Raw genomic sequence first — 21,622 nt, 5'->3', positions numbered from 1 at the left:
TTTACAGGTAATCAAGTCTTAAAGGTACAGACAATGTGAGTGGAGAGAGGGTTAAGCACAGGTTAAAGAGATGTGTATTATCTCCAGCCAGGACAGTTAGTGAGATTTTGCAAGCCCAGGCAAGTCGTGGGGGGTTTCAGATGGCGGTGTAGTCCGCTAACTTGAAAATGGAGTTGGAGGGGAATTTGGCCACACAGATACAGATATATTGGGAGAGTGTGAATCAATGGATTTAGTTGGGATTGGTACATGGCTCGGGGAGGGAGCAGAGCAGAGAGGAATGATTTGGTGTTGATACCGGCTTTTGGGATTTGAGAGTGGGACAGTGGGAGTAGTTTAAAAACGATTCGTTGCTGAGATCCCTGGGGAATCTGATGGAACCATGTGGGGGTGAGGGCAGATTTACTCAGATTCCTGTATGTGTATTTTATAGCCAGCAGTGAAGGGGTTAATGCTGAACCTGAACTCTCTTCAGATTTTCATCTTCAATCTGCGATCCCCAGATCCAAGAATTTGGCCGTTGTGTTTTGGAATGGGCGTTCAAAGACACATTTGCATGATGAGAGTGCACTTTCAGTGAATTTCATGCTAAACTGCGTGAAATGAAACTGAAAGTTCAGCGAATAACAGAAGCAGGAGCAGCAACGGAGATGGCCGTCAGTAAACACATCTTATCGCTGAGTGAGGATTTAACCTGCTCCATCTGTCAGTCTCTGTTTGTGGAGCCGGTGCGGCTGGACTGTGAGCACAACTTCTGTAAATCCTGTATCCAGAAGTGTTGGGGAAAGCAGCGTCAGGCTGTGTCCTGCCCGGAATGTCAGCAGCTTCTCCCCCGGAGAAGTTTCACCAGTAACAGGGTACTGGCCAATCTCTGTGAGAAAACCAGCCAACTGGAGCTGAAACTGGAGGAGGAACACGGGGAGAAGCTGGATGGAGACACAGAGAGGGAGCAGTGTCTCTGTGAGAAACACGGGGAGAATCTGATCCTGTTCTGTGAGAATGATGAGATTCTGATCTGTGCCAGTTGTCTCGACTCTGCCCCACATTTAGCCCAGTAAGAAGTCTCACAACACCAGGTTAAAGTCCAACAGGTTTATTTGGTAGCAAATACCATAAGCTTTCGGAGCAATGCTCCTTCGTCAGATGGAGTGGTCTCCATCTTGATTACCTGTAAATGAGATTTTTTGTAAACATTTTCTGTAAACCATTTTTTCTTCATAAGATAATGCGGGGGCTGGATAGGGTGGAGGCGGAGAGATTCTTTCCACTTAGTAAGGAAGTTAAAACTAGAGGACACAGCCTCAAAATAAAGGGGGGTCGGTTTAAGACAGAGTTGAGGAGGAACTTCTTCTCCCAGAGGGTGGTGAATCTCTGGAATTCTCTGCCCACTGAGGTGGTGGAGGCTACCTCGCTGAATATGTTTAAAGCGCGGATGGATGGATTCCTGATCGGTAAGGGAATTAAGGGTTATGGGGATCAGGCGGGTAAGTGGTACTGATCCACGTCAGATCAGCCATGATCTTATTGAATGGCGGGGCAGGCTCGAGGGGCTAGATGGCCTACTCCTGCTCCTATTTCTTATGTTCTTATGTTCTTACCCCAGTCCAACGCCGGCATCTCCACATCATGACTACCACATTTAGCCCACAGATTCCCAACTCTACCAATGGCTGTTGAAAGGTACAAGGTAAGGGGACACAGTGAGTTACCCGTCTCCATGTTCATGGTGTTTATTGGGTTGTAACCGGGACTGTAATACGTTAATAGTCAAATGTTGCTCTGCCCGATTGCTCGCTTTCAGCTCAATGCTGGCATCTGGCAGTGGGAAATGTGAGTGTTAATGTTAATAGTGTGTGAAAGGTTTTACAGCCTCTATTTACACTGACATTATATGAAGGCAGTCCCAAGTTTCAGCTTTCTTCATTCGGGCTGTGTTGTGTTGATATTATTTCTGGAGTTGGGGAACGCACTGAAACTGATTCTGTCCCTGGAGAATTCAGCGCATGATTTCCTGTCTCTAAACCCCGCCCCCGGACTTCAGCCATTGGTCGATGCACATGTCAATCCTCATCAGCATTGTCTTCCCCACCAATTGGGAAATGAACAGAGAGCCTTCAACAAGTGATTGGCTCATTTTATTTTACTGTCAGTCATTTCCCAACATCGGTGATATTTTGATACAAATAAGTTTCCCAAGAAAAAACAATAAAAGCTGTTTTCTTTTCATGTCCCTGTGATTTTCTTTCTCCTGGGTCGCCTCGTATTAGATTCCTGGAGTTCAGTCTTCAATTCAGGGAGACAATAGCACACAGTGGGAGGGTGGGTAACTCGAGCTGTTGTGTAATGCGGCGTTAAATAAGTTTCCTTCATTGCTGACTGTTTCATATTAATTGTACATTTAACCCAAGAAGCCGGACAGAAGGTCCAACCCTTCATCACTATTTAAGGCCATAAAGATGTCAGCCATTTGGCCCATCGATTCTGCTCTACCATTCAATTAGATCACAGACTTGTCTGATATGATCCTCTTTCACCACCATTGAACTATCTCGCTCACAAAATACTCTACTTTTTTCTTTGGATTTCTGTTCGATAGTGACAATACCAAGGCCACGTATGTTGTTTTTCTCCTGGGTCATGATTTAACCTGTGCCCACACAAAGATTCATTGAGCCATAGAGGTTTACAGCATGGAAACAGGCCCGACGGCCCAACGTGTCCATACCGCCCCTTTTTTTAACCCCTAAGCAAGTTCCAATTGCCCACGTTTGGCACATATCCCTCAACAGCCATCGTACCCATGTAACTGTCTGAACGCTTTTTAAAAGACAGAATTCTACCTGCCTCTACTACTACCTCTGGCACCTTGTTCCAGACACTCGCCGCCCTCTATGTTAAAACATTGCCCTTCTGGACACTTTTGTATCTCTCCCCTCTCACCTTAAACCTATGCCTTCGAGTTTTACACTCCCCTACCTTTGGGAAAAGATACTGACTATCCAGTTGATCTATGCTCCTCATTATTTTATAGATCTCAATAAGATCAGCCCTAAGCCTCCTACGCTCCAGAGAAAAAAACCCCACCCTATCCAACCTCTCCTTATAACTCAAACCATCAGGTTCTGGTAGCATCCGAGTAATTTTTTTCTGAACTCTTTCTAGTTTAATAATATCCTTTCTATAATAGGGTGACCAAAACTGTACATTCCAAGTGTGGCTTTACCAATGTCTTGTACAACTTCAACAAGATGTCCCAATTCCTGAATTCAATGTTCTGACCAATGAAACCAAGCATGCCTTCTTCACCACCCTGTCCACCTGTGACTTTCAAGGAGCTATGAACTTGTGCCCCTAGATCACTTTCTTCTATAGCTCTCCCCAACACCCTACCATTAACTGAGTAAGTCCTGCGTTGTTTCGATCGACCAAAATGCATCACCTCTCATTTATCTAAATTAAACTCCACCTGCCATTCGTCAGCCCACTGGCCCAATTGATCAAGATCCCATTGCAATCCTAGATAACCTTCTTCACTGTCCACTACGCCACCAATCTTGGTGTCATCTGCAACCTTACTAACCATGCCTACGAAACTCTTATCACTCTTTCATTGTATAAATGGTTCAGACTCTGAGAATATTGGAGGGTAGTTTTCCATTTTCTTAGGTTCCAACATTCACTTTTAGACTGTTATTCCAGCCAGAAAAGCAGTTGTTGAAGTATATTAACATAGTATAGTGTAATAATAACACACTTTTTATTTACAGTGTTGTGGGAGGAATTTTATGCTGGCCTGATCTCTCCCCAATGTTGAATTTTATTTGGGTGTTTATAGCCCACCCAGATGAGCGAGTCCCGCAGAGATATTAGGCTCTGGATGTTCTTAAGAAGCCAAGGGTTGGATATCAGCCGCCCAGAAGGGCGTCCAATATCCCGCCAGTGTGAATGTCCTGTGTTCCCACTGCCCCACCTCACCTACGGTGTCCAAACCTTCCCCATTCAAATATCCTGCACTTCCTTCCATCCGGTGTCCACTTTTGACACGTGTGGGACTCCTGGCAGCCCGAGCAGTGCCCACTGCTCTCTTCTGATGTTGGTGGAGCTGCCAAAGATCCCAGCAGCACTCGAAGGTGGGATCTCCTTTCCCTAAGGGGCAGAGGTTTAACCCTCACCTTGGTAATACCCTCCCACGGTGTAATACCGCACGGTGGCACAGTGGTTAGCACTGCTGCCTCACATTGCGTCAGGAACCCAGGTTCAATTCACTGTCTGTGCGGAGCCTGCACATTCTCCCCGTGTCTGCGTGGGTCTCCTCCGGTGCTCCGGTTTCCTCCCACAGTCCGAAAGACGTGCTGGTTGGATGCATTGGCCATGCTAAATTCTCACTCAGTGTAGCTGAACAGTGCCGGAGTGTGGCGACTAGGGGATTTTCACAGTAATTTCATTGCAGTGTTAATGGAAGCCTACTTGTGACACTAATAAATAAATTTAAACTTAATGGGGTGATTTCCCCCCCAAAAATTCTAAGTGTCGAATTCACGTTAAAAACTGAAGTAAATCCCACTGTTTCTTTTCAGCAGGATTTTCAAAATGAATCTCCCACAGTCTGTGCACTGCAGAGAGCCAGAGTGTGATTCACCTGAAAGATCCGGGGAAGGGGCCTATTCCCGCTGGAGAGGCTGGCAGCATAGCGCTGAGTGGGCCACTGTGCATGCGCTGATCTGTCAGCACCAAGATCAATGCATCCATCGTAGCCACACACTGTCGGCCTCCTGATCGCTGGCCAGTTTGATCGCTAGCCAGCCCCACGACCCTGCAAGGCTGCCCATCCGATCTCCCCCGCCACCCCCCCAGACCCGATCATTGGCCCCTTGAACATGTCCGGGTCAGCCTTGAACATCTCCCCACCGCCCCCAGCCCATCTCAATCTTGCCCCCCCCGCCAACCCGACCATCCCTCCCACCCGCAGCCCCGATTTCTCCCCCCACCCCCACAGCCCCGATCGCTGGCATCCCTCCTTCTGTCACCGCCGAGTGCAGAGTGGCACTGGGATAGCCCACCCCACTGATTGCCCCCCATTAGGTCCCGCTGCCTTGGCACTGCCCGATGCCTGGTGGGCAGTGTCAGGTGCCCCCTGGGCATTGGCACTTTGCTCCTTGGGCAGTGCCAGGGGGCCAGGCTGATACTGCCAAGCTGGCAATGAGCAGGGGTCACCACCCCTTAACTCTGACCTTCTCGGGGGCCTCGATGGCCTCACTTCACTCCAGCGCGGTTGGGCTGCCAGCTCCCCGCAAGTGGAGAGCTATTGTAAACCCTGCTGGAGTGAAACACTCCTGGCAGGGAGGGAGAGAGGCGAGCAGGCTCCGAGACTTCAGTCCCGAGCCCGCTGATTAAATGTAAAATATGTTTAATTGACAATCAGAATATATTATGCAGCTCCGCACCGATTTCTGGCACAAAGCTGACAGAGAGGGTCTGGCGCCCAATTGGGAGCCCGCTAAACGGCCTCAGCTTAAGCCTCTCGGCCTGCTGCGCTGCTTGAGGGACCATTGTCCCCAATATCTCTGCAGACCAGCCATTTACTAAAGCTGGTCGCGTTGCAACTGACTTTTCCTCAGACAGTGAAAGAAGCCTCTGTGTAAAATTCAGCCCGGACAGGTCTACGCATCCTCGAACCCAACTGTCTCAGTTTTAGTCTGTGCCTATTTAAAGGCACAGTAAATCCCCATTTAAAACCCAATACCAGCACCACAATCAAACACAATTACTATACAATTAACAATGTCTAAACTATCAAATCCTATATTCTATACACCATGAAGCTGTTGTTGGTTTGAAGCTGTACCTGGTCTGATACAATACCTTTCACTCTGCCGGTTATAAAGTGCTCGTGCCACATGTTAACACCTCTCCCTGAACACCTCTCCTCACAGTTTGTGATATAACAGCAGACATTACAATGGATCACGCTGAGATCTGATTCCATTTTTAGGACCAGCTGAAATTATCCTTGGATTCCATGGAGAAGGAAAAGAAAAATCAAAGTGAATTCAAACAGCAGCAGCAGAGGGAGATTTCAGAACTGGAGGTGAGTATGACTTCAGATCCCTTTCAACACTGCAACCCTTTAACAACCCGCTGTTTAAACAATCTCTCTCACTGTCATAGCAACTCACTGGATCCCTGGAGCAAGACATCTCCACACAATTTGCTCAAATCCATCGATATCTTGAAGACAAAGAGAAACATTTAATCGAAGAGCTGAGGAAACAAAAGGAGGAAGATCTGCAACCAATGGAGGAGAATCTGAGAAGAATTGAAGAGGAACTGACTTCACTTGAGGGGAAGATAGCGAACCTTTGTGTCGACATCGAGCAGCAAGACAGCGTCTCCTTTCTCAAGGTGACCCTTTATAATCCAATCCCCAAACTGTTAGTGGGGTGATTGTAAACTGCATTTTATGATAGGGTCAAACCCCATGACAACAATGCACAGTGTGCAGTATAACTGAGGACACACAGGGATCAGTCAGGATTGAGTTCAGGATGTCAGCGAGGTGGTCCCATACTCTCAGCACCTCCACTGACTGGAGTGTAACTGGAAGCAGAGTGAATGGGCAAAGAAAAGGATTGGGAGAGAAGAGATGGGTGCACTGGAATCAGAGACAGAAACAGTCTTGTCAGGAATGTTTAAGATGACAATCAGAATTCATTCAAACCAGATAGGTGGAGGGTGGCCTGGACTGGGAGGAAACCAGATCCATTGGAGACAAACCAGAGAATAGAAGGTCATCTGGAGAGGCTTCCAGACTTCGACAATTGGAAATACCTTTTGGGAGCTAATGGAGAATCTGTTTCCTCTCCTGCTCAATTTTCTTTTTATGTCAACAGGTACACACACATGCAGGCACACACAGGTACACACAGGTACACATGCACACATATACATACGGCACGCAGGGTATATATACACAGAGATTCAGGTACACACAGACACACACATGTAGGTAACATCTACATGTAATTACACACACGCAGGGTACGCACACATATGCAGGTACGCAAAAACTGTACACACAAGTACAGATGCGCACACACACAGACACACACACACACACACACACACGCGTGAGTTGAGAAGATGCTATCAACCTGAATTGAACCAAAGTTAGATCACACTTGGAATAATGTACAGAGTTCAGGTCTCCCCATTTTAATAAGGCTTAGAGACAATTAAGAAGATTCAATAAAATGCTAAAAAGAATTTTATCAGAACCAAAAGGTTATATCTCACAGGAAAGACTCAATGTGTTTTTATGAAGCTCTTTGGGCTATCAGCAGAATTGTATTCAAACACAATCTATAACCTCATGGTCCAGCATGTCCCCACTCTCCCATTATCCACAATTTTACCATTACCATCAAACCAGGGGATCCACCCTGCTTCAATAAAGAATGCAGGAAGCTCACAGACTGGTATGGGAGAAGTGGGTTCGAGTTCGTGGATTACTGGCACCAGAACTGAAGAAAGAGGGACCTGTATCATTGGGATGGTCTAGACCTGAACCGTGCTGGGACCACTGTCCTAGCGAGCCTCATATCAAGGGAAGTAGAGAGAGTTTTAAGTTAAATAGTGGGGACAAGGGATCAGATCAGGGAAGGTATGGTCAATGAAAGAGAAGCAACCAGGCAAAAGAGAAAAGTATTCTTACATGAAATGAAAAACAGACCATGACAGAAGGGATAGAGAGTCCAAATTGAACAGTAAATCACCAATGAGATAGAGGTTACAAAAATAATGAGAGGATAAAAATAAAAACTCTGTATCTGACTGCACAAAACATTGAAAACAAAACAGATGAACTGAGAGCGTACTTAGAAATAAATAAATACCATTTGATAGGCATTACAAAGACATGGCTGCAGAAGGCAAGGATTGTGACCTGAATATTGAAGGATTTCAGATATTTAGAAAGGTCAAGAAGCAAGGAAAAGGTGGCGAAGTGTGTCTGTAAGTTAATAATGTATTAGCGCAATTGATAGATATGACCGAGATTATGGAAACCAGGATGCGGAAACGGTTTGGGTGGAGATGAGGAATAGTAAAGGCAAGAGGTCACTTGTGGGAGTCGTGTCCAGGCCTCCTGACAGGAACAACATGGTAGGGTGGTGTATAAAGGGAGAACTAATCGGATCTTCTCAGAAAGACATATTGATAATCAGTTTAATTTACAAAGAGGACAGAAGGAGACTACAAAAAAGATATAGAAAGGTTAAGTGAGTGGGCAAAGGTCTGACAAATAGAGCATAATACAGGAAAATGTGAAATTATCCATTTTGGCAGCAAGAATAAAAAAGAAGCTTCTCATCTAAATGGTGAGAGATTGCAGAGCTCTGAGATACAGAAGGATTTGGGTATCTTAGTGCATGAAACGTGGAAGGCTAGGAGGCAGGTACTGCCAGTATTTAGAAAAGCGAATAGAATGTTATCATTTAGTGTGATGAAATTGAATACAAAAGTAATGCTTCAGTTGTACAGGGCATTGGTTAGACCACATCTAGAGTATTGTGTACAGTAGGAGTCAACTTATTTATGGAGGAATATAAATACATTGGAAGCAGTGCAGGGACGATTTATTGAACTAATATTGTCTTTTAAGGACCTCGATTGGTATCTGTTGAAGTTTGGAAGAAGAAGAGGCAACTTGATTGAAACATATTCAAGAGGCGGCGAGATATAGCACTTGGGGCGAATGGGATCAAAGGTTATGGGGAAAGGCAGGGTTAGGCTATTGAGTTGGATGATCTGCCATGATGGTAATGAATGGCGGATCAGGCTCAAAGGACCAAATGGCCTCCCCCTGCTCCGATCTTCTATGTTTCTATATACGCTGGAATTCTACGGTCCCGCCTGCCATGGAATTGGAGTGGGCGAGGGGGCGGAGAAAGGGAATGTCTGTTGACCTCGGGCAACATTTTCCAGTCTGGATTTGAGCGAAGCCGAAAATTCCCACTCAGAGGGTGCGATCTTACCGGCCGTTCACACGACACTCCCACTGCAGCGAAGTCGGAGAATTTGGCGTCCAGCCAAATCTCCATTCACTGGAGCGGGATGGGAAAATCCCACCAACGTGAATGTCCGTAACATTCCAGCTATAAGAACCTGAGGAGTCTTGACAGGGTGGAGGTGGAGAGGATGTTTCCTCTCGTCAGACAATCTGGAACTAGGGTCACTGTTTAAAAATAAGATCATCCATTTAAAATGGAGATCAAAGTTAAAGGGCCGTGAGTCTTTGTAAGTCACTTCCTCAAAAGGCAAAGGAGGTAGACTCTGATGTTTTTGAGGCAGACATGGGTAGATTCTGGGTAAGCAAGGGGGTGATAGGTTGTCGGTGAGTCGACGGGATGTTCAAAGTTACGATTTGATCAGCCACAATCTTATTAAATGGCGGGGCAGGCTCAAGGGGCTGAATGGCCATTTTTCATATGTTTGTTGCCAGGAACAGCACCAGACAAACCTAAAAATGAGGTGTCAGTCTGGTGAAGCGACAACACAAGACTACATGAATGTTCAATAGCGGAGGCAGCATGTGACAAGAGCCAAGTGATCCCAAAACCAACGGATGGGATTTGAGTTCTGCAGTCCTGCCACATCCAATCATGAATCAATGAAACAACTCACTGGAGGAGGAGGCTCCACAAATATCTCCGTCCGGAATGATGAAGGAGCATCAGTGTAAAAACCAAAGCTGAACCAATCATCATTGGCGAGAAGGGCTGAGTGGATGATCCACCTCGGCCTCCTCCTGAGGGTCCCAGCCTCACACCTTCAGCCAGTTCAATTCACTCACCATGACATCAAGACACGGCTGAAGGTGCTCGCTGCAAAGGCCCTGACAATATTCTGGCAATGGTACGGAAGACTTGTGCTCCAGAATCAACGCCAACCAAGCTGTTCCAGTCGGACTGCAGCACTGGAATCTCCCCAGCAATGTGGAAAAATGCCCAGGTATGAATTTCTTGACAAAAGTCAGAGGAAATCCAATCCGGCTAATTACCCCCCCATTAGCAGTGTGAGAGAAAATGTCCACACTGCTATCAAGTGGCGTTTACACAGGAATAACCTGCTCACTGACGCTCAGATTGGGCTCCAGCTATCCCTGTATCGAGGGGATGTTGGGGTTAAGAATAACATCGCTGTCACCAAGTCAGGGTGACACGAACAGAGAGGATCAGTGAATTTTATGGGAAAATAGAGATCAGAAACAATAAGGAACTGATCGTTTGAACCTTCATAGTCCTCAGCAGCAGAGGAAAACTGTCAATTTGATTTGATTTATTATTGTCACATGTATTAGTATATAGTGAAAAGTATCGTTCCTTGTGTGCTATACAGACAAAGCATACCGTTCATATAGAAGGAAAGGAGAGGAGAATGTAGTGTTACAACACCTGGGGTGTAGAGAAAGATCAACTTAATACGAGGTAGGTCCATTCCAAAGCCTGACAGCAGCAAGGAAGAAACTGTTCTCGAGTCGGTTGGTACATGACCTCAGACTTTTGTATCTTTTTCTTGATGGAAGAAGTTGGAAGAGAGAATGTCCGGGTTGTGTGGGGTCCTTGATTATGCCGGCTGCTTTGCCGAGGCAGCGGGAAGTGTAGACAGAGTCAATGGAGGGGAGGCTGGTTTGCGTGTATTCATGAGGTGGGGTGACTGACATGGGATCACATCACTGGAATCCATTAGATCCCTTCACATTTGACTGAAATCACTGATTCTACATAATTGAACATTACAATCTAAACAGCAGCGTGTATATTTATTAAATGTTTCTGATTTTCTGTCCCACAGGAACTGAAAAGATTGAGAGAAAGGTGAGTATCTAATCCAAACTCACACAGGGTTTTACACTGTGATCACAGTCTGTATCCAGCAGAGAGTGATTAAATCAATCCCATTCACACAGCTACCTGGATAAAGGGGAAGATGGGGAAGATGATGAGGGGAGTGAAGATGTAGAGATACTGGAGTTTCCAACAGAGAAATACGCAGGCTTCCGAGACCCATTTCTCTACCCAGTGTGGAAGGCAATGAAACGGATCACCTCTCCAGGTAAGAAACTCCCCAGCTTGGTGTCCACTCTCTGTGCAGTCTCCGACTCTCGCCCTCCCTCTCCCGAAGGTGCTGCCTGTTATTGGGTACAGATCACCAGTGCAGCAGCATCGGGGACTTCACTTTGGATACAAAGGTTGATGCGGTTTGATGGACAAGTTGTTTCCAATTTGAACAATTGACAGCAATCTCCTCCCAGTCATTAATGTCAATGCCACCGGGTTTCAAGGGGAATGTCAGAGGTGTGTTTTGTGTAGTGATTGCTTTCCTAACCTTCCCTGGAATGCTGGTCATTTGCGAGTTGAGAAAACAGGCACTGGCAGAGGGAGACTCATTTCAGATATTCAGACACTGTCCAGTCCATCATAGTTGAATCTGTTGGAGTTTTTCCTGAATATTTGTGGCGGTGACTTCAAGATAGGCTGGAGCGTTTGTTGGATGTTCCTGCCATTGAATCTGGGGAATATTGTGGAAGGAATTTCCCGAGCTGTTTTGTGTATCATGATGCACAGTCCAGGTCTCACTGCAGTGCAGGAGAGTTGTGACAACAGCCACTCTGTGCACTCGGATTTCTGTTGACTTGTGGAGGTCTTTGTTATGATGTGGAGATGGACTGGGGTGGGCACAGTAAGAAGTCTCACAGTTAAAGTCCAACTGTCTTGGCTTGAGACAATTCACACCTCTTTAACCTATGATTATCCCTCTCTCCACACACTGTTCTTACCTGTAAAGACTCGCATTCCAACCACTCTTCACATTCTAATCTGTAAATATCTTGCAATTGTGCCTTTGCACAAATCGATGCCATGTTTGTGAACTAACCTCCGCTCACCTGACGAAGGAGCAGCGCTCCGAAAACTCGTGATTCCAAATAAACCTGTTGGACTTTAACCTGGTGTTGTGAGACTTCTTACCGATGTCTTTGTTGTTACACATTCCCTCCTCTAGTTTGTAGGAAGCTGAGCTGGGCAACTGAGCCAGTGTTGGATCTCCTCACCAATATTGAAGAAGATGGCTGCCAATGTATCACAGAGTCTCTCCTTCAATATATATGGCAGGTGAAATATTTGATTGGCAGGTCTGGGTTGCTATTTAAGTTTTTGGTAACTCTCAAGTTTTTTGCATGGAGAATTGAAGAGCTCAAGGGGGATAATTTGCAAGTCTGGTGCAGAGAGGGCACCGACACTGCAGTCTTCCGCAAACCGTAGATTATGTACATCTATGGTGGTCAGTTTAGTTTTGGCACAGAGGCAACTGAGGTTAAAAAGTCTTCCATCAAGATGCTATTTAATATTCATACCAGAGGGCAGAGGATCTTTGATGAGGTGAATATCTCCTGACAGGTAGATTGTGAATAGTCTGGGAGGTTGTTACACTGTTTGACACTGGAGCAGGTTTAGAAAGTGTTTGTCTCAGATCTCCCACTCCTGACAGTTACAATAATATCATCAACGGCAGGATTGTGATGAACATCCAAATGTCTGGGGAACAATCCATCGATCCTCGTGATTTACTGAGTCAAATGATTTGGTCAGTTTGATGAGGCCAATCAAAAGTTCCTGGTCTTGTTCTCAACCTTTTCCTTGGATTTGTCTGGGAAGCACAGACTATGCTAGAGGTTCCTTTCGAAGGAGAACCACACTGTCTCTGGGAGCATTTCCTCAGCCACAGGAAGTCGGTGATTCAGGAGAACTTGTGTCCGGGTTTGTCCAACTCCCCAGGGCCTCAGTGAGCCCCAGTTACATGGATCCAGCACACAGAAGCACATTAGCTGCCTGGAACCTCTGGTCCTCATCCAGGCCTCTGTCTCCCAATGTCTCTCTCTCTCGCTCTCTCATGGTCTCTCTCTATCTGTGTCTCCTGGTGAATTCTCTCATTTTCTCTCTCTCCTAGTGATCTCTCTCTCTCTCTCTCTGTGTGTCTCCTGGCTGTCTCTCTTTCCCTTTCTTTCTCTCTGTCTCCTGGTGGTCTCTCTCTCCCTATCTCTCCAGGTTGTCTCTCTCTCTCTCTATTACTCTCCTGATGGTCTCTCTCTTTCTCTCTCCAGATGGTCTCTCTCTCTCTCTCTATTCCAGTGGTCTCTCTCGATCTCTCTTTCTCTCTCTTTCTCTCCAGATGGTCTCTCTCTCTCTCTCTCTCCCAGTGGTCTCTCCAGGTGGTCTCTCTCTATCTCTCTCGCTCTCTATTACTCTCCTGTTGGTCTCTCTCTCTCGCTCTCTCTCTGCGTCTCCTGGTGGTCAGTCTGTCTCCCTATCTCTCCAGGTTGTGTCTCTCTCCCCCTCTCTCTCTCTCGGTGGTCTCTCTATCTCTCTCTTTCCAGATGGTCTCTTTCTATCTCTCTCCAGATGGTCTCTCTCTATCTCTCTCGCTCTCTCTTACTCTCCTGGTGGTCTCTCTCTCTCTCTCTGTATCTCCTGGTGGTCAGTCTCTCTCCCTATCTCTCCAGGTTGTCTTTCTCTCTCTCTCTCTCTCTCTCTCCGTCTATTACTCTCCTGGTGGTCTCTCTCTCTTTCCTGGTGGTCTCTCTCTCTCTCTCTCCTGGTGGTCTTTCTCTCTTCCTCCAAATGATCTCTCTCTCTCTCTCTCTGTCTCTGGGTGGTATCTTTATCCCAGTGCTGTCCTTCAAGTCTTTTAGGAGGTTTATTCTTCTCCTCTCGTTCATTCCTTTCCAATCTTTGCCTGGTTACATCCATGGTGTAGGAGTTCTTTGCCCCCACCACCCCCCCCCCCCCCATGGGCACCCATGCAGCAAGGTCACTGGGGGGGGTGGGGGGGGGAGCGGGGACGGTAGGTGCCACACAAAGTGCAGTCCAAAGAGCCCACAATGCCAGAAGAAATTGCCTTTTCCAGGCCCATGCTGGGTCCTGTGACTGTGGTTTTCACCAGTCAAGCACGTTTCCAATGACTACTCAACAGAAAAGAAAACCCCAAAGGAAGAGCACAGAGCATGTGCAGCTGGTCATGTGACCGCTCTGCATATGCGCGGAACTCCTCAGGCCTGCTGGGAAATAGACATCTCAACTGAGCCCCAAACCCAGGTAAAGTCACGTTTCATTCCAATGGACAAATACCTCGATAGTTTCCACAGCCTAACTTATCTCATTTCTTGAAGATCTCATTCTTGAACCGAGGGAATTTCTATATCCTGCAAATTGGATGAGGGGCCGCGGGATTTGTTGTTTCCCATCAGTTTGATAGTTTGTTGCAGCTTTCCCGTCGATGGTGACTCACCCATGGATTCGGCCACAGGATCTGGGGGACAGCCTGCAGCCGCTGACACCTGTCGCTGTGGATTCAGGAATGGGAGATGTCTTTTCCAGTATCGATGGGTGGCTTTGTCACCCTTCAGAAGAGGAACTCCATCCTGTCAGTGAAGGGGACTTTGTCCATTTGACCTGGGTCCATGGGTTGTTTTGGAAAAGCTTTGCACGTCAGGAAGGTCGGCATTTCATTGGATCCCTTGGACTTTCTCTTCCCACTCCACCTTTCTCTTCCGGGTTTGTCCTTGGCTGTCCGTCTGGAACTGTTGGAAACGCTGCCTCTTGGATTGTTCTGTCAGGCAATGAGCACTGAGCCTTTTCCTTCCAGGAGGTCACGTATTTCAGCATCATTTTCATTGAACCAATGCTGGTGACCATGAGGCTCGGCGATGGTTGGGAACGCACGCGTCCCACGCAGCTGACTTCATTTGATCCCACAGTTCGGAAATTCCGTTGCACTTGGGGAAACCTAGCCGGTTGGCTGTGAGCTATGCTTGGATTTCCTCTCTTTGGTCTGGCAGCTTTAGGGGTGAGACAATGATCTTGTTCTTGGAGTTCAGGGTCTTGTAATGTCTTGGTGCTGGGAGGACACTCAGCATCAGTCGATGATCTGTCTGGCAGGCATCAGTCCCCCACATGGATTGAGTGACACAGACATCACTTCGGTCTTTGACTGGAACAACGACGTAATCCAGGAAGAGATAGTGCTTTGATCTTTGATACTTTCATGTGGTTTGTATTTGTCTTATTGACGGAAGTGGGTGTTTGTTTATAAGGAGTCGGTGGTAGCCATGATGTGGAGATGCCGGCGCTGGACTGAGATGGGCACTGTAAGAAGTCTCACAACACCAAGTTAAATTTCAACAGATTTATTTGGTATCACGAGCTTTCGGAGCACTGCTCCTTCCTCAGTGACTCACCTGATGAAGGGGCATTGCTCTGAAAACTCGTGATACCAAATAAATCTTTTGGACTTTAACCTGGTGTTGTGAGACTTCTTCCTGTTTCTAAGGATGCCATGCTGAGTGAACTTTGTTGGCAGGAGGGCACCGAGATGCCAGGAGGAAAGGGTGGACTTCTCGCTATTTTTCCCACTGGATTCTCTCCAGAAATTGGAGTCATGGCCAACACTGGCAATTAAGTTGCCCCGGGAGAATGGTTATTTTCTTTCTCTGGACTGGCAGGTCAGAATAGAACTTTTTCTGAACATCTGCACTGGGGCCTTTGTGCCGATGACCCTGGTAGATTGCTTATGGTTGAGCTCTGGATGGAATTTCATGGATACAATTGAGGAATTTTGGTTGAGTATCCCACATCCAATTCCCAGTGGCAGTACCAGCTCCATGGATGTTCGAGTCACTGTCAGCCTGACCTCTCCAGCAGAAGGTATATTCCCAGTTTGTTCCTTCAGGTGTCTCTCCCCAGGGAGGTGGGTCTCACCGAGGGCACCGAGGTCAATTTCAAGACTTGACAGCTCATTGCACCTCTTCTTTCTGGTCAGTCGTGCTTGAGATTGTCTTCCAGTGTTGCAACGTCCCGAGTTTTCTTTCTGCGAGAGTGAAGATGGGGTCCAGCAGGGTTTACTTCCCCAACAAGGAGGAAGTGGGACAGGCCATTTTGAGGGCACCCTTTCTGACCCCCCTCACCATCTGAGGCAAGCAGAGGCTATCTTCTGGAGTGCTCAGTAACCGCAGCTGCTGTCCAAAGGCAGCTCAGTCCCAATACAGGTGTCCAGTGACCTTCATGCGCGTGTATCTTGTGTTCTTGACTCAGGGGGACTCCTGGGTTCACTGCCCCGACCCCATTAATTTGCCAATTCCTCTTCCCCACAGGACTTGACAAATGGACCCTGGTAGAAAGCGACTCTGCCTTTGATGCACACGGGGAGGTCTTGTGTCACCGTCACAAGATCTTCACGGGTTGGTGGTCAGAATTTGGTGATGTGTCAAACCACAATGACTGGGACCATCTTCAGCCCCCTCCCAGCCATGGCAGTCCCAGAGCTGCAGAGTCTTCCTTTGTTCTGGCATTGTGGGCTCTTTGGACTGCACTTTGTGTGGCACCTCCCCCCCTCCCCCCCAACTGACCTTGCTGCCATGGGTGCCCATGGGGGTGGTGGGGGCAAAGAACTCCTGATGACGTTGCTGAAGGCAGAGTCGCAGCACACAGCCTCTCCAAGCCGACAGGGTGACAATCCACAGAGGGATGCGAGAATGAGGGCGGCAGAATGTCTTAATTTGACACCCAGACACTCAGACCTTGCAAATGGGCCTCTCTGGACAGTGATGAGATTGAGACACTGTATTTACTGTACACACTGGAGCAGGCTGGAGGGGCTGAATGGCCTCGTGTGCTGCTCTTTGTTTGTATGATTCGTAGGGAAAATATGTAAGCAAAGAGATGAGGTGAAATGTTTTCTCTCAGAAGGTCGTGAATCTTTGAAACTCTGTTCCGATAAAGATAGCAGAAGCCGCGACTTTGAGTATTTGTAAAGCACAAGTGTGTAAAACCTTGGTCAGCAAGAGGGTGAGAGGTTATTGTAGAACCCTTATAGTGCAGAAAGGCTATTCGGCCCATCGAGTCTGCACTGACTCTGAATATCTCCCCCGCCCCATCCCGTAACCCCACACATTTTCCAGGGCCAATCCTTCTAACCTACGCACCTTGGCACACTGAGGGGAAATTTACCACGGACAATCCACCGACCCACACCTTTAACTGTGGAAGAAGGCAGGATGCAGGTTTGATCAATCATGCTCTTATTAACTGGAGGAGCAGGCTTGATGGACTGACTGACCCACTGCTGCTCCTTGTGTGCTTTGTACGGCAATGTATCTAACAGTTCACTGTAATCAGTCAGTAATATTCAATGCTGCAGCAACTATGGACTGGGGGTTTGGGGTGTGATGGTGGGGTGGGGTGGGGAGGGGAGGGGGGGTCGGAGGGTGATGGTGGGGAGGGCGGGTCCAGTTACACAGACATCAGACCTTCATCTGTATCCATCCACTGTGTAAAATATTTACCCGGATGTTTTTTTTATTTCCCCAGTCTCAGCTTCCCCCACCTTGGTCTCGAACACAGAGCATCATCAGCTCATCCTGTCTAAGCAGCGGAGCAGTGTGAAAATCAGTACGACCATGCTGGTTTCTAATAACCTGGAGAGGTTCAGTGAGACTCTTTGTTCCCTGGGGGCGCAGGGACACATGTCGGGGAGACATTACTGGGAGGTGGAGGTCGGGGACAAGACTGACTGGGAGGTGGGTGTGGCCAGAGAGTCAGGCAATAGGAAGGCGGATCTCACACTGGGCCCCGAACATGATTACTGGGCGCTGCGTCTGAGAAACGGGGATGGATACGGAGCTCTGGAAAGCCCGTTAGTCCCCCTGACCCCCAGAGTGAATCCCAGGAACATCGGAGTTTTCCTGGACTATGAGGGGGGACAGGTGAGCTTTTACGATGCTGATGATATGTCCGTTCTCCACACTTTCACTGACACCTTCACTGAGAAACTCTTCCCTTATTTCAGGTCTGCATTATAAAAAGAGGATTCCGAGAGCAGCTCCAATTAAACATGCGACACTTAGAAGCGTAGATTCCTAAACAGTGAAGGAAACAGTGATATTCAACCCCCATTTGGGGAGAGAGAGGATTGGTGGGCAGGACGGGGGCAGAATGGAGGGGGTGGGACAGTTAAAATGAAAAGGTCATGAATTGTGGCCCCAGCCCATCGTGTGTGCACATGTTACCATTCTGGTGTAGATTTAGAATTATTTTAAAGTTTCAAGTTTATTAGTGTCACAAATAAGCTTACGTTAACACTATAATGAAGTGATTGCGAAAATTCCCTAGTCGCCACACTCCTGCGCCTGTTTAGGTACACTGAGGGAGAATTTAGCATGGCCAACTCATCTAACCAGCACATCTTTCGGACTGTGGGAGGAAACTGGAGCACCCGGAGGAAACCCACACAGACACGGGGAGGACGTGCAGACTCCACACAGACAATGTGGGAATTGAAGTGTGGGAATCCCAAGCCGGGAATTGAACCCGGGTCCGTGGAGCTGTGAAGCAGCAGTGCTAACCACTGTGCCACCTGGGAAAAATTGGGAAGTTATTGCAAACATGTGGACCCCAAAAATATAAGTTCAAATAAATCTAAGTTTTAATGATATTTATTTTGGGTTTGTGCATTATGTGCCACAAGTCTGATTGAATGTCGTCACAGTCCCAGAGGAACATAGGCTGCTCTCCCCTTGGAGAGAGAGCTGACTGGTGGTGATTTAACCTGAGGGTCACCACACCTCAGGCAAGGGACAAGTTTGAAAATGTGGAACCTTCATGGATAACCTCATGTCGAGAGGCTGGTGGATTGGACAGACACGTGGCAGATGAAGTTTAACGTAGATCAGTGTAAAGTGATACATTTTGGTCAGAAGAATGAGGAGATGTGATGCAAAATAAAGGTTACAATTCTGAATGCAGCAGAGAGAGCTGGGTATATTTCGCATGGATAACCTCATGTAGAGAGGTACAGGAATTGAACACACACTGTTAGCCTCACTCTGTATCAAGAACCAGCCATCCAGCCAACTGAGCTAACAGACCCCCACAATTCTGATTCTCCACTACTCAATGGATGGAATTACTTATTCATTGTGATCAAGTTTCAGGGTGTGTGCGCGGGGGGGTATGGATACGGTGTGGGTTTGGGAACTTCTTGTTCACCTCTTGAACTGTGTGGAATTACAAAGCAAGATATTTTATTGGCCAAATAAAAATAATCAGAAGAAAATGTTGTGGATGCACTTTCTACTCCGTGTCGGCTGATCCCTCCCAGCAGATCTCAGATCATTATCCAGTTCCTTTTTGAAAACAGCAATTGGATCTGTCACCAGCAAACACTCAATCAGTGCATTCCACATCCAGACCCCATGTTGTGTGCATTGACGGCACAGTGGTTAGCACTCCTTAATCACAGCACCAGGGACCCGGGTTCGATTCCCAGCTTGGGTCACTCTCTGTGCGGAGTGTGCATGTTCTCCCCGTGTGCGTGTGGGTGTCCTCCAGGTGCTACGGTTTCCTCCCACAGTCCAAGAATGTGCAGTTTAGGTGATTGGCCATGGCAAATTGTCCCTTAAAGTCCTAAGACGTGTAGTTTTGGGGGATTAGTGGGGTAAATATGAGGGGTTACAGGGATAGGGCCTGGGTAAGATGCTCTGTTGGAGCGTCAGTGCAGGCTTGAAGGGCCAAATGGCCTCTTTCTGCACTGTAGGGATTCTGTGAATCTGTCCAAGTGTCAGGAGATTTTTTCTAATGTCGATTCTGCCGATGGGAACAGTTTCTCCCTATTTACTCTATCCAGATCCCCCATGATTTTGAATACATCTAACAAATCTCCTTTCAACTATCTCTTCTCCAAGGAGAACAGTGCCAGCTTCACCAATCTATCCTCATAACTGAACTCTCTCATCCTCAGAAACATTCTCGTAAACATTTGCTGCATTCTTTCAAAAACATTCACATTCTTCCTGTTCAGACTGAGCCAGTGTTTTATAAATGTTTATAAGTGACTTGCTTTTGTACTCTGTGCCCTATTCATAAAACTCAGGATTCAATGTAATTGAGTAACTGGAACTTGCCTTCCACTTTCAATGATTGATGCGAAATATACCCAGCTCTCTCTGCTCCTGCATTCAGCATTGTAACCTTTATTTTGCGTCACATCTCCTCATTCTTCTGACCAAAATGTATCACTTCCCATTGATCTACATTAGACTTCATCTGCCACATGTCTGCCCATTCCACCAGCCTCTCTACATCCTCTTGAAGTCCATCACTATTCTCCTCACCGTGCGCAATACTTCCAAATCTTGCATCAGTTTCACATTTTGAAATTGTATCCATTACACCCAGGCCCAGGAAAAGAAGTGTTCCCCCCACGCACCATCCCCCAGTCAGAAACAAGTAAATTTTTCTCTAACTCATGTCTTAATAAACTTGAATTTAAAACATAAACTGTTGAGTAATGAAATTCCAGCTTTGCTAAAGACTAATGATGGAAAATACCACATGGTTCAAAGTAAAATGCCTAAAAAGCAGAATGTTACTGACTTTTGGGGATTAAAATTGTTCCGCTCTGAGTCACTCACCATCCTGACTTGGAAATATGTCACCCGTTCCTTCAACGTCACTGGGTCAAAATCCTGGAACTTCCTCCCTAACAGCACTGTGGGTGTACCTACAACTCAAGGATTACAGCGGTTCAAGAAGGCAGCTCCCGACAACCTTCTGAAGGAAGGACAATAAATGCTGGCCTAGCCAGTGATGCGACATCCTGTGAAGTAATAAAAACAGATCAGAGGAAAACAGTGGTCAGAGTAGCTTTAGAAATGATATGGCTAATACATTTTCTGACAGCACTGCATCTCAAAATTACTGGGTATATCACTGATGGAGTCCCTCACACATCTCCAGCAGCAACGACTCCCATCCTCACCCCCTCCAGTGACTCCTTCACCAAGATGGCGGAGTTTCACATGGGCACCATGATTGATGGGATGGCAAGGCTGAGAGTAGGTGGAGAATGGGCAGGGTCTGGCTCGCATCAGCAGAGAGAGTGAAGTGTTGTTGCCACGACAACCCACGCTCCTTGGCAGGCCAGTTGGTTGGTTGGATGGCTGGTCTGGATCATGTTGGTGCCAACTGCACAGTTTTTATCCTTAGTTTTCCTGAGGGGGTCAGGACTGCTGGTTCCTTGTGCCTTCCTGTGATGGAGATCGTAACAATGGGGTCAGACTTACAGTCAGAGAGCTCAAGAAGGAGAGAAAAGAAGTTAAATGAAACATTGGAAATGTAAAGAGGATTTAAAAAATAATTATCAAGCAACAGACAAACAATTGTGAAATACACTACAAACACATGAATACTTAAAAATAGGATAGGGTTACTTAAGGATGCAACAGATACACCCAGAGCAGAATTAGAGTCATAGCGTCATCGAGGTTTACAGCATGGAAACAGGACCTTCAGCCCAACTTGTCCATGCTGCCCTTTTTTTAAAACCCCTAAGCTAACCCCAATTGCCCACATTTGGCCCATATCCCTCTCTACTCATCGTACCCATGTAAATATCTAAATGCTTTTTAAAAGATAAAATTGTACCCGCCTCTCCTACTACCTCTGACAGCTTGTTCCAGACACTCACCACCCTGTGTGTGACAAAATTGCCCCTCTGGACACATTTGTATCTC

The 21,622-nt window shown here is 46.9% G+C and overlaps 1 protein-coding gene across 1 annotated transcript; it reads left to right on the top strand.

Moving 5' to 3' along the window:
* The first annotated feature begins 621 nt into the window (after window positions 1-621).
* On the top strand, window positions 622-19,141 carry LOC144497864 (zinc-binding protein A33-like). Its single transcript, XM_078219303.1, has 7 exons — window positions 622-1,054; window positions 1,644-1,687; window positions 5,993-6,088; window positions 6,169-6,402; window positions 10,852-10,874; window positions 10,967-11,112; window positions 17,421-19,141. Exons 2-7 carry the CDS (start codon window positions 1,667-1,669, stop codon window positions 17,909-17,911), a joined length of 1,011 nt encoding a protein of 336 aa, XP_078075429.1. The 5' UTR covers window positions 622-1,054; window positions 1,644-1,666; the 3' UTR covers window positions 17,912-19,141.
* The last annotated feature ends 2,481 nt before the right edge of the window (window positions 19,142-21,622 follow it).

The sequence above is a fragment of the Mustelus asterias genome, chromosome 8 (genome assembly GCF_964213995.1).
Source record: "Mustelus asterias chromosome 8, sMusAst1.hap1.1, whole genome shotgun sequence".
Taxonomy (NCBI): domain Eukaryota; kingdom Metazoa; phylum Chordata; class Chondrichthyes; order Carcharhiniformes; family Triakidae; genus Mustelus; species Mustelus asterias.
The sequence above is the reverse complement of the archived record's forward strand: the minus strand, read 5'-3'. Positions and strand labels throughout refer to the sequence as shown.

Coding starts and splice junctions, on each gene's coding strand:
- LOC144497864 (XM_078219303.1), top strand. CDS start 1,667: ATGGCTGTTGAAAGGTACAAG. Junction 1,688..5,992: donor TGGCTGTTGAAAGGTACAAG/GTAAGGGGACAC, acceptor TTCCATTTTTAG/GACCAGCTGAAATTATCCTT. Junction 6,089..6,168: donor GGGAGATTTCAGAACTGGAG/GTGAGTATGACT, acceptor TCACTGTCATAG/CAACTCACTGGATCCCTGGA.